Genomic DNA, 13,587 nt, shown 5'->3' with positions numbered 1-13,587 from the left:
AACTCATTCTGCAACGAATACTAATGCTCCCTTGAGAGAAGTACCCCTTTACTTAACATACCATGACACCATCAGCGAGTCTCAAAAATTTAAGAGAGCGATGGCATGAGACACAGAGTGAGAGTGAGCAAGAGGAAAGGGGTGGGGAGTGAGAAGGGAAGTGCACAAGAGTGACAGGAAGCATGAAGGGTGCAAAAGAGAGTGTGAGCAAAGGGCACAAGTGAGTGTGAACCTTTGCAAGTCCTTCCCTTCCTATGGCACCCCAACCAGCTTTCTGTCACTGAGCCTCTGGGACCCTGGGCCACAGCTGCACAAGCAGACAGTGCCACAAGGCAAGTGCCAGCCAGTCTGGATGGAGACCAAGTTAGGGCAAAAGCGTCTTCTCAGATGACTGAAGTGGCCAGCCAGTGCCTACCTCATCTACCAAAGTCTCTCAGGACACCTTTCCTGTTTTTCTGCCAGAACAGTCACTGCCACATCTCCATGGTCTGTATTTGGACATCATATTTTAGCAGAAATTTCCTGCATGGCTGTTCATAGGCTGTTCTATCAAAGTACATCTTTCCTCTCTATATATACCCATTTATGTAAATTATTCCTTCACAAGGCTTCACAATATATCTGAAACGTTTAAAATCTGTACCTAATAAATATTACATGAAAATATTTTTACAGTATTTACATATAAAACATATAAAAATATGATCACTGTAAGATTATGTCTTCGATTTCATCTTCTAAAGAACCAAGGGTCTGAACTCCTGGCTTTCTTGTAGTGTGTTGCAAACGGTGTCTGTTTCGGTTTCTTCCTTCACCGAAAAGCTCACCGTCTTCTTTTACTGTGACTTTACTTTTTTTATCAGCAAGAAGAGTATTACTAGAGTCCCAATCTATGTCCAATGCTGTATTGTTACTTTTAGAAAGAACACTGGCACTGGCACTGCTTCCAAAGAGTTGTTCCATTAAATTGGACTTTTCCTTCTTACGATTGAAATCTGCATTTTCCTTAACTTTTTCTTCTAAGTTGACACTTCTTTGAGTGAGCCAACTTGGCCTCCCTGATCCCTTCCCAAAGGAAGGTACATAACTACCAAATGTTAGCTCATTACCTAAATCTGTGGTCCTTGGATTTTGTTGCTTCTGCCGTTGTGCTCTTGTGGCATCATCCTGGCTGTTATATACAGGAAATCCATTCGTAACCTTCCCAGGAATCCCAAAGAATTGATCAGCTTTTTCTTTTTTCTCCAGGAAATCGGATTTCTTTGCTGTATTTATGAGTGGTGCTTGGGAAACAAGTTTCATGTTTGTTACGTTTTGAGTTTCTCTATCAATTTCTTGCATTTTAGCAAGCAGGAACTCTCTTTTTTGCCACTCTTCCAGCATTTCAGTGCTCTCTCTCTCGACTTCAGGTTTCTGGATTTCTGTCTCCATCTTTGTTTTCTCTTCTTTATCCAATAAAAAGCCACTTTCTTTTTTCATTGTGTCATATTCTTCCTTTTCCCACTCTGCAGGAAATGTTTAAACATTATAGAAAATGTTCCAGTTTCAAAATGCCTTCAAAAGATTATTTTGGAATAATGCAAGCAAAAGCCATTGAGCTCTGAATGTGCTCCTCTATGCATCATGCGGTTTTCCTACTGTAAAGATCAATTCTTCAAAAATTACAACTAAACTCAAACCAGGTTCTCTGCTAAGATATAAAAGTTTACAGCCATCTAACAAAGGGATTAGGACATTGTCCACATTCTAGTATTTTCAGAGGAATTTCATTTCTGCCAGTTGCCTTCCCATTTCCTGGGTTCGAATGAAAATGAAAATCACCATCTGTGATGGTAATGGTTCTGACTTGCACAGCACTTTATTTTTCTTTGTCAGCACCACGGACAAAGTGTTGGGATCTACATTTGGGTGTTTTTGCCTACAATGGGAACTACTTCTGTGAAGCTTTCAGGCCACAAAGTCATAGCTGAGTCCTACCACTTTCAGGTAATTAACGATTTAAACTATATTGCACCTGCTGCAATCAGAAAACAACTTTACATCAGTGTTCTTTGCATCACCATTTGAATTCAGTGAATGTCTGTGCAAATACCAAATGTCAGTTTGCATGGCTAAAAAGGGACAAAGGTGCAAAACAGCAATAAACTTCTAGATAGAACCTGCAAATACTTATGTGTACAAAAAAAGGGGAAGCTTCTCAAACATTTCTCTCTTCAAAATATTTTTCTGTCAAGACAGCAGGCATGTGTTTTGCCAAAAGTTGAACAGGACTACTTGGCCCCTTCACCATACTGGCATACTTTGGACACTCCATCCAAATTTCTGATAGTTTTCACAAAGTTCCCTGTTTTCTATTGTACTTCAGATCAAGCTTAGAGAAATAATAGCATCAGTTCAGTTAATATATTAAATACCTGTATTTTTTCAATAGCAAATGTAAGTTGTGCACTGATGCCACTGGAGGTAGAAGATTTTTCACAGAATTTTTCTCTGAAAACAGCTACAGATTTTTATAATTCTTTCTTGTCACTGAGCATAAATGTTACTGTTCTTTAATTATAATCAATGAAAGAGTATCTTAACATGACAGGATGCAGTCCACCTAAAATATTTTAGATTAAGAGACTTACAAATGTAAGTCATAAAGATGTTGTGAAAACCAAATTAAAAAAAAAGCAATATTAAAATATAATAACAGAAACTTCTCGAATAGTCACACTAAATGATTCACTTAAAGTGAAAAGAGAAACTAAAATTGCAAACGATACAAGTGAAGTAGATATGTACTGAAAAAAACAGGCCATATTAAGGAAAGCAGATTTGTTCTACTATAGGAAAAATCTACTGCCTACCTCTGTAACATCTAGCAAGTCAGAGATAAAAACAGCATTTACCTGCCACGTCATCCTTGTTTTGTAAAGCAAAATCTCTCAGGCTTCAGTACTTTTTTGTGGACAGCATTTTTTGCTGCTGCATATTTAACTGCAGCTCAGTACAGGGCACACATTATTCTACATCCTGCATTTCTTTCTGATTCTCTTTGCGTAATGTAACTGAAAATAATTTTCCACTGTAGTGATCTCTGCAAAATCATTTCTTTTCTCACAAGAAACTAGCAGCCTTACTTGATTAGTATTCTATGGTGTATTTTCTAGTCTCCAGTTGCCTGTTTTCCTTACCGCCATGAAGTTTTTGAATCCTCTCCTCTAAAACCTGTATTTCCTGAAAACACTTCAGTTTCTCTTCTGTTTCCCTGTCCTGGTCTTGTTTGTTGAGATCTGCTTTCTCCTTCCATCCTTTGTCTTCGGTTTCTTTTTCCTGAAATAAATGAATATAAAACTGAAACTGATGGGGGAAAACAATCAATAAAATAAATAAACAAGCAAAATCATATGAACTTCCATGTCATTCTAAAAATCACATTCTTACTGCTAAACACAAAAACTAGCAAGTCTTCTAAGACAAACCAGCTTTGACAACCAGGGGTCTGACCCTGTAATCTTACTACTGCTAGCACAGCTTTATGCACCTGAAACAAAAGGCATAGATAATCAACTCTATCCTGTGTTCGACATTTCAGGAAAGTTGCAGCTTCTATGTCATAAAGCAAAATTATCACTGTGTTAGGACAGTTCTCTTCAGGAGTCAGAAGTTTTCTTTTTCATGGGCTTTAATAGAAGGCTAGACTCCACCACCTTATTCTTTTAACAAGCAAGCAGTTAGTCACCCTCCATTTCCACCATCTGATCATTATACTCAAATGAGTGGGTTGTAGATTCAGACAGTTTCATGGTGGTACTTTAAGTTATGGAGAGTTAATTAACAAACAGTGAAAGAGAAAGTTTTAATCTTGGCTGAAAAATTCAGCTAGTGAGTATACACACACATTTAAATGGAAAGAAGCTGCAGAAAAGATACTAATGTCAGCAGTAAAAAAACCACTACTAGTAATGAAGAGAAAGCCAGCATAATCCAACATTTGGATACTAACTTCACAGTTTGTGCCTATTTTAGGGCAAAATAAGCTTCTAGATTAAAATACACTTCTAAGACATTTGAGAAATAGTTCCTACTTAATGAACAAAGAAAACACGACTATCGGCCAAAACAACTTTTTCCCTTCAAATACAAGATTATAATTATTATTATAATCTTGTAAAAAAAAAAAAAAAAAAAAAAAAAAGCAGCTTCATAAAGAGATAGTGGCCAAGAATTTAAAATGCTTGACAGATGAAAGCACAAGCAGCCCAGATCTAATATATGTTAAAGCAACAGCCACACATGAACTAGAGAGGTTTACAAGATGACATACAGTTGGACTCCATGAGGTGCATTTGGTACCAATTGTGTGGTTGTGTAACTCACACACCAAACTATATGTTGAGAACACATATGTTAAACTACATCCATAATTAGTGAACGGATTTTGAAAGAAAGAATATATGAATGAAACAGCCGTGAAAAAGCTTCAGGCCTACCAGGAAGCCAGTGAGGACCATCATCAGAGCATTATTTCTGACTAATAGTCCTAGACTTATGCAATCAGAATTTGTATAATTTGTACCAGAATCTGTGTCATTCTGAATTGTAATATCTTACCTGAGGTCACAGAGTATTAGCAATACTTTTAATGGTAGTATTTTATAATAAAAAGGGAAATGGAAAAACAACAACAAAAATCCAACCATATTCACAAAGCTGGAAAAACGACAGAAGAAATACCAGCACTATGACAATAAGAGGAAGTGTTAGATTTATGCATCATGAAATAAATCTGGAAAGTAAAAGAAGCAAGAAGCCATAATTAAGACCAAAGCAAAAAGAGAGACAAGGCTGTTGTAACAGCATTGTTACACCAGATTGCTCAAACAAGCATCAGAAATGAAGAAAGGGAGAGAAAACCAAAATGAAGTTTTTGAAACTTCAAAAAAATGTCAGTGGCAGAAAAAGAAACAAATTGAGCGCTAATGGTTACCAGCAAGACAGAGATTATAATAAACTCTCACAAAAATGGAGTATGACATTTTTGGAAGCTTGGAGCTTCTCTTCAAGAGCAGAATGCTTTCTAGATTCTATTGTCTATATATTCACATTTGTATATTTTTACACATATTTTCTAAAATATAAGCTCTGTATTAAACATTCAGTCTGTCGAGGGAGTTATCCAGAGCAAGTCTCAAATTCTAAGGGCACTCACTATTTTAGGAAGAATCCCTTCTTTCTTGCTTACTGTGCCACCACGGACAAGTTCTGATTCCAGAAGTAATTCTACCGGGGAGAAGTATCCACTGGTCTGTACTCCTTTTGTGAGCTGTGCTCCCTTCTTAATATTTTGATTGTTGGCTGTAGAAAATACAAACTGATTAAATCACTTGTCCCAATATATACCTATCTCTCATGTGTAATGATTTGCAGCAAACACAAAAGAATGTCTTGGAGCCAATGGAAGTGGAAAATATTGACAAGTTGCACATAATTGTTTTCAGCATCTGTAAAAGCTAATTTCAAAAAAATTGCATGCATAACTTATCCTGAAAAAATAATAAAACCACCTTAAAGCTACTTCTAAAGTAACTTTACAGTAGCGTTACAGTATACTTTCTATCTGTCAAAAAACCCCCACAAAATATCTCACTCCTCTTACTGCTTGTCACAGAAGCTACATGTAGAGAAGCAAACTCGTAAAATTAAAATTCAATTCTTTGCATCTTTGCAATACATACACTTACCTGTGTGGAATGACATTTAAAAAAATCTGAACCTAAAACAGAATAATAGTAGAGTATCCATCATAAAATGAGCAGCAGACAAACTGTTTGAAATGCTGGCATTAAATATTTAAACCAGTCCCATAAATTCCTGCTTCTTCTGACAAGCAGATTCTACTGATCCAATGAAAATAGTCTAAGTACACACAGAGACACACATACACACACACACATATTTATGTGGGTAGTATAAGGCTTGAGGCTGCTTGTCACACTAGAAGAAATCACCGCACTGATACTTTTAGATTTTGTTCTGGGACATATGTACTCCTTGAGAGAAAGCTCATCTGACAGACAGTAAATTTGAATTAGCAAAAAGGAAATAAACCCCAAAATATTCACAGCAGTGAAGTTACTATTTTTAAAGCCTCTGGAATTATTGCTGCGTAGACAGTATCTATGATCTATTAGAGAATTTACTAAACAACCTCCCCCTCCTCCTTCACCCAAGGAATATCTGCTATGAAAGGAGTTAAGGATGCTATTTGATGAAGTTCCAGGTTTTAGTTCTGCTTCAGTTACCAAAGAATCAAACAAACAATGTGCTCTTTTTTGTAATCAGTGCTGTGTTGAAAGTAGCGCAAAAAAGTAAACATTCTTAAACAAGCAGTAGTAGAGTCAAGCACTGAATGGATGAATGACAGAACTCAGCAGACTACTTTAAAAGTGTCACTATTAATTCTTCTGCCTTTATTTGCTTTACAGAAGTTACCTCTCTTTCTCTGTATCATATCCATGTCTTTTCTTGGTGATAGCTTCAACATACGATTAGCATATATATTTTTTGCTTCAAGTTCTCTTTCTTTTTCCTGTGCACGAAAGAGGAAGATATAACACTGAGTTACTAACATTTCATTTACAAGTCATTAGCCAAGCTGTATATTAAATTAAAAACACATGTTGCAAATAGAAACAGAGTAAGGCAATCAATAGTTACATCCAATGTTTCAAGGAGAACAATCACATTCCTATCTTGCTTTATGCTACAAGCAAGCAGATAGAAAAGTCATTAGCAAAATCTTTGAGGGTGGTAAGAAAAAAAAAGGGGGAAAAAAGCAGCATATGTGCAGTGAAAATAAAACTAAATGCTAATGCTTCCATAGACATGAATGAGACAATGTATATAGATTGTACAACTGAATTTCCAGTATTGTAAAGTATTTCAATGCTAGCAATATTACTTGTCTCGTTTTTTTTCTAAAGATAACTGACCATGTAGAACATAACATTTGCAGTCCTTACATTCAGAATCTGAGCAACAATAGGGTAGGGGGGATGCAAATAAACCTTTGCACAAATTTAGCAACACACAAATACATTAAATTAACCTTTACACAAACCTACTGTAATGCAGGTACATTAGCAACATAAAGTACTTCATATGCCTGCAAATTTAATTTTAAATTCAAGTCTTCAAAACCTATTTGTCCAGTAGATCTTGCGGTTTAATCTCAATGCTTGGCCATGTACTTGATCTTGTTTTTCTTAACTAGTGCTAACAATAATGATTAACGTAGAGACTGTAGGGTCAGAGCACAGAACATTTCAATTTAAAGCATGAAAAGAACTTACATGTGGGATATAATTAAGTACACATCAGAGAGTGCAGTCACTGGTAAACTATTCAAACCTGATTGCAGATACTTCCAAAGATAAAATGTCAGAACAAGGTTAGCAATTTGTACTGCTTCACATTTTACCTTCAGCTTCTGATTTAGTTGATGAAGCTCTTCTTGGAGAACTCTGTTTATTTCTTGAGCCTCATAGATCTTTTTTTTCTTTGATTGTAATTCTCGTTGAAAACTGCTACCACTTAATTCAAGATTTTTTTCCAGATCCTTCAATTAAAACAGAATAGTATTTTTTTAGTAATTGAATTACTTTAAAAGAGTAACTTTACATTACTTCAATAAAATTACAGTAAACCAGTGTCTTGGATCCTGATACCGACTCCAGCATTACTGTAACACTCAATACATTTAAATCCTTAATCCCAACTTTGAGGAGGCAGACAAAGCACCTGCAGATGCTGCAGCTCATCCTTCTGGAGCACTGAGAGGTAATTTGAGGACATAATGCGAACACAGTCTACTTTCTGCAAGGCTCTTGGCACAGTGGACCTCCAGATCTCCCAGACAAATCTCAGATTGATGGTTAAGAAAAAAAGAATATCTCCCTGAAAGTACAAGATTAGAAGGCAGAATACAAGAAATAATTTTTAACCTTTCTACTAGGAATAAATCTGTGATTGTGTGTGATTTCCTTTACACATCCATATCTTGCAACAGCTGTTTTAAGCAAACCTGTGATGATGATAGAAGGAAAAAAATGTAGAAGAAAATCCCTTACTTTTTAGAGCATGATTAATTTTAACATTATCCAGTACTACAAATGCTAAAATACCTGATCATAAAACTACAGATGCCAGATGGTGACACTATGGGGTGAAGTGATTTGGGTAACTCAGCAGTTTATATCTTGGTATTTTGGGATGTATTTTACAAAAGCTTAGTTTCCAGCTTAATCCTTTGGATTTCCAGATAATTATCTCTGCAATATGATTTAGGTTTAATTACTAATATAGACACCAAACTGCAACACCATTTTAATGACCAACTTAATTTTACCTAAAAATAGTACTGCATACAACTACCAACAGTTTAATAGTGCTAACACAATTATTTTTAAACAAGATGACTTTTTACACATTTACAATGTAGACGTGTTCAGACATTTACAAAAATGTAAACCTTTTTGCTGAACAAATATATTGCACAAAATTCTTAAAATGGATGCCCAGAAAATGTTATAAAGCTCATTTGGGTATAAAAAAAAATTGCTGTAATTTTGTTCAGCTCAGCTCTCAGATGTGCAGAGTAATGGACAATCAAACAATACATGAATGCAGTTCACCAAACTGAAAAAGAATAACTATCTATAGTTTTCTTCGAATTTTAGTGTACAGTTCCCTAAATACACAGATTCTTTTTAACAAATGCTTCCCCTCCAAGAAGAAAAATTAGATTGCACAGAGTTTTCTTACAGCTGCATGCATTTCTGAAACGTTATTACTAGTTATAAAAACAAGTAAAAGCACAAGCCCACAGTATATATTGACAAAATATACTTAATTTTTAAACAGCAATTTGAATGCCCAACCAGCAAGTATGTAACTATATCATCACCTTGGAAATTTACTTGATGCTACTTACTTGGTAAAAAACGCAAAAAAAAAAGATTTTCTATTTACTACACAACTGTAAAAAAACCACAATTCATGAAACTCATGATGGCAACCTGTTGCAGAATTCCTTATAAAAACAAAGTCAGCTCACCTTAATTCTTTTTTCACCGTCTTCTAGCCTGCTCTCTGCATAGGCAAGTTTCTTTGCCAGGTCATCTCTTTCGGCAAGGTGCTTATCTGCAGACAGCTTTTTCAGTTTCTGCAAGGCAGTTTTTGTTCTGTACAGTTCATCTTCCGACTCTTTCAGCCGTCTTTCAGTTGCACGTTCTCTCTCTTGAGATTTCCGTAGACGCTCCCTTAATATTCTAATCTCATTGTTGTGCCGAGCAAGAAGCTGAGAGATTTCGTTTTCTGTATCTTCAAACTTATTCAAGGCTTTCTCCTGTCTGTGCTGAAGCCTCTTCAGTGCCCTGTTTTCTTTCTGCAGCTCATCTAGTTTGATGTGGAGTTCAGTCAGTTCATTTCGGAGCTCATTGATTTTCAGTAGCCTTGCAGAAAGAACTCTTTTTGTAACAAGATCTATATCTTTCGCAGGAGAATCCCTTGTGAAGCTCTGAGAACGGAAACCCCACCGTGTCCCTCTTTTGCTTGGTGCGTATTTGGAATCCAATTTCTTTGTGGCTAAGAGAGGAAAAATAAAAAGCATGTTTACTCTAAGACAATGCAGTTTGTCTATTCAGACATCCTGCTTGGAATAAAGCTCTGCCTGAAACAATTTTACAATACTTAACAGAGACTGCAGCTTTCCAACCAGACAATGAAAGGCACATATACAACAGACTTATGCTCCTTTTGATGGATAAAAAAATTGGTAATTTATGTCTGTGATCTACTGGAAGAGATAATATTTACAGCCATCAATACGGGACCATTGTAAAGTAATCATCTGCAAATTGTATCAGAAATAACAGTCATATTTTGTGAATATTTGATATTGTTTATTAAAATATTTAAATACTATATTCTTCTGCATACAATATTATCAAATGCTTTTAAAGTGGTACCAATTAGCTGAGCGTTAGCTAGTTATGTCTTATGCAAGATGTAATTCTCTCAGACAAATGCAGTAGTATTTTCAAATCCAGCTGCCATGCTTACAGACAAAACAGCAGATTTCAAAGGCTCATTGCAGAAAGCCTCCAAAGCAAAATCACAAATCCCATGAAAATTCAGTTCTCCCCTGAATAATTTATTCTTGTATCACATGTTATTTTCCACACAGTATCCTTGCTTGACTACTATTATGCATCACTTGCATTCCTATTTGATATTATTATTAATCCCATAGATAAAAGCTAAATATTTCGGTTTTATCCTATTTGCCTCTCAAGCCACACTCAAAGAATGAAGCATATAATCTGCCCAAAATACCTCTTAAAACAACTGAATATACAGGCAGTACATAATTCATTAAGATACATCAGCGTTTAGCAGAACTGAACAGCAGCAGCTGCAGCTTATAATTTAGGCTTGAAAGGTGAAACATAGCAATAGTGCAGTTCTACATAGACAGTGAGTGTGACAGCAAATTCTTCCTCCCCTTTGGTGCTCACCAAATAGTTTCACCAACAGAATAGAACAGTTTCTATTCTACAGGGAATACTTTACAGCAAAAATAACAGCTTTAAATATCTTCTTATAATTTCCTCTAAACATTTTCCACAAATACTAATTCCTTTTCTGCTTGATGCTCATTTTTTCCACAGCTTGGTCAAACAAAAGAAGGTTGGTTTATTTTGGTTCTAGGCTGTTGGTTGGTTTGTTTTTTGGGTTTTGGAGTCTTTTTCTCCTTTACAAAGAACACTCATGTCACATTCAGGTGTGAAAAGATTATCTAATGCATGCACTGCAGAAATGATGTGACTCCTATCACTAACTAAGGGAATTCCCATTAACCCTAGACTTGCAGCCCATTCAAGAATTTATCCACACTTCGGACAGAACAGACAGAAAATTGCCATACCAAGTCTACACTTTTCACCATTTAGTTACATTGGGGAATAACGTCTTTCAAGAACAAGATGATACTCACAATACCTTCATGCAACAGTTATGTCCAATTCTGGCCAAGTAATCAAAGAACTAGTCATTCACTTGCCCCCTTCAAATTAAATGGCACAGTGGAGCTGCAGGTTTTGTTTTCCAGACAGCTGATTCACACCTACTATTGAGAGGATCCTGCTTCTGAACATACAGAAGCTCGGCAAAATACCAGCTGCACCAGGACACCAACACTATCAAGGATCTGAAGAGTTACACCCCCTGGGCAATTTCTAGATTGAAGGTCTGACCTTCTGGTACACTCTAGATCATAAAGTTGAACAAATTATTCAGATAGTATCAAGCACTTATGAATAAAATAGAGCACCTGCTCAAGTAAGGCAGGATATGCTCTGACTTCACCAGAAAATGTGTGTGGTTATTTAGAACAAGCTTCCATAGTGCAGCAGAAAGGTCTTACATCCCTACTTCAGCCCAGGATCTCTATAGCTATTCTCTCCCTTTTTGTAGGGATGTTCACTTCCCCACATTCTCCGTCAAGAAAGCACCTTATATAGGTGAGGTGTGTGTCAGGGAGCTCAAAGCAGAGCTATTACATCTCAAATCAGAGATATTTCACCCTCAAGTAAGGGCTTCTGAATTTCCACATGAACCTAATTTTCACCAAATACATTTTCTCTCTCTTACACCATTAGTGGTCTTTGTTTATTTGTTGAAAGTACACAGTATTACGCTGTAAAGCTTGGTCAATTAGACTTCCACAAGAGAGATATCTTTAGGGTATTTTGTCAGAGAAATTTTAACAATCGTCTCTCTTTTAGAGACTGTTGATTAAGGACATGCTCTGGGTCCTTGGCCTTAAGCTTTTTGTCAAAGACAAAAAGAGTGCATCAGCATGTTTCAACACAATGCTAGCATAAGAGCCACGGCTACTTGTTAAGAAATACATGAATCATACTGAAAATCACCAAAAATCCTCCTTATTCAGGAATAGGTTAATTTCAGTTTTCAATACAGAAGTTGCAGTTTACCTGCCATCTGTAGCATAATTCACATGAACCTTATTTGTAGATTCTCCTAATGATAGTTTCCCACTTTTCTTTCTGCTTTCAAAGATAATTAACTCTTGGAGGCAGTTACAAAGCAGCAGTTTCTGCTCTCTACCTACCTTGGTAGTGCACAAGGCTGTTTGAAGTTCGTGTTTTGGGATCTTTTTTTTCTTGGCTTGTAGGTGTTAGTGTTGGTGACTGACCAGATGAATGAGATGCACTACCTTCATCTGAATAATAGGAGTCACTATTTTTATCTCCATCTGATATCCTGTCATGTTCAGAATCTGGGCTCCTTAGTCTTTCTCCCATTTCTCAGATTTAATGGCTTTCCAGATTTTTCTCAAAGACTGCTCATTTTGACACAAAGGATCTTTTCAGTCATACAATGGCAGCAGCTGGATTATCTCCTTGGGTTTATCATCTTCACCTCCAAAACATGAGATCTTTGCAGTTTGGTTCAACAAGCAGTAGTTATCATTCTGAATGCATTTTTCTGTAACAATTTAGAGAGAGAAAATGTGAGAATTATTTTGCTGTTTAGTTAAGAAAAGTAAAAAACTGTAAGTGACTCAAGACTCCTATAGCCTTACGCTACATGCTGGGCTACATTAGCCTTATTATTTATATTAAATGTGACAGACGTCACTCTAGGAATACCACTAGTATTACCCTCAGAGGTTTGAGGCACTTCATCCCTGAAGGAGAAATCAGAAAATTAACACAGCTAAATATAGAATAAGAAATTACTCTCAGGTTATAAAGAGGGGAAAAGAAGTATTTGGAAATCAAAACAGACGTGAAAGTTTGACGCTACTCAGGAAACCAAATTAAAGACATTTGAAAACTTTTTAACCAAAAGAATTAACAACTTATCCATGTTACGAGAATTGAGGTATTTGCAGAATTTTACTAAGTCTTCCATATCTCAATTTCTGACACTCTAATGATGTCAAATAATGGGTTTGAAAATCAGTTGTCCCATGTGTCTGGAGGACATTTTGTCCCTAACTGCTAATTACAGTCTCTGCTCTAGAAAACACTCTTGTACCTTACAACACCTAGTGTTTCGTGCCTTCAGGAACTGGCAGGAGTACACACATTGGTGTCATGTGCTTTATAGGAAAATGCAAATGTAGCCTTTGGGATTCTTCTATATCTTTCTTATTAGGGTCTTTTATGTCTTTTGTCTCTCCCTCCACTCTTCACAGTGCTCTAGCTTATTTCAACGTCTATCTTCCTTCAGTCCAACTTCAAAACATCAATCCTTTAATGGATGCATAAACAGGACTTGCATCAGAGCCCAGTAATTCTGCCTGTTGAATGACATAAGCTCCTAGCCCATTCCTAAATGATAACGCAAGCTACACACCAAAAATTGAGCAGCTTTTAATCAAAACTCCTCTACACTGCAGGGCATATCACATATCTGTAAATGAGCTGTAAAATTTTCACTGTATTATTTCCCAGTAAAATAAACTTAGCACGCTTCTCAGCCTTCTGTTCTACTGTCTATACATGCAGA

General features: G+C 36.2%; 1 protein-coding gene across 1 annotated transcript; it reads right to left on the bottom strand.

The window, feature by feature from the left end:
- Positions 1-705: 705 nt before the first annotated feature.
- Positions 706-12,374, bottom strand: LCA5 (lebercilin LCA5; the record flags this gene model as incomplete). The annotated part of the gene is made up of 7 exons (XM_080615842.1): positions 706-1,505; positions 3,180-3,318; positions 5,198-5,343; positions 6,481-6,577; positions 7,469-7,606; positions 9,104-9,633; positions 12,182-12,374. 7 exons carry the CDS (start codon positions 12,372-12,374, stop codon positions 706-708), a joined length of 2,043 nt encoding a protein of 680 aa, XP_080471968.1.
- Positions 12,375-13,587: the final 1,213 nt, after the last annotated feature.

This window comes from Psittacula echo (genome assembly GCF_963264785.1).
Source record: "Psittacula echo genome assembly, chromosome: 4".
In the NCBI taxonomy this organism is placed as follows: Eukaryota; Metazoa; Chordata; class Aves; order Psittaciformes; family Psittacidae; genus Psittacula; species Psittacula echo.
Note: the sequence above shows the minus strand (reverse complement) of the source record. Positions and strands in the feature narration are given on the sequence as shown.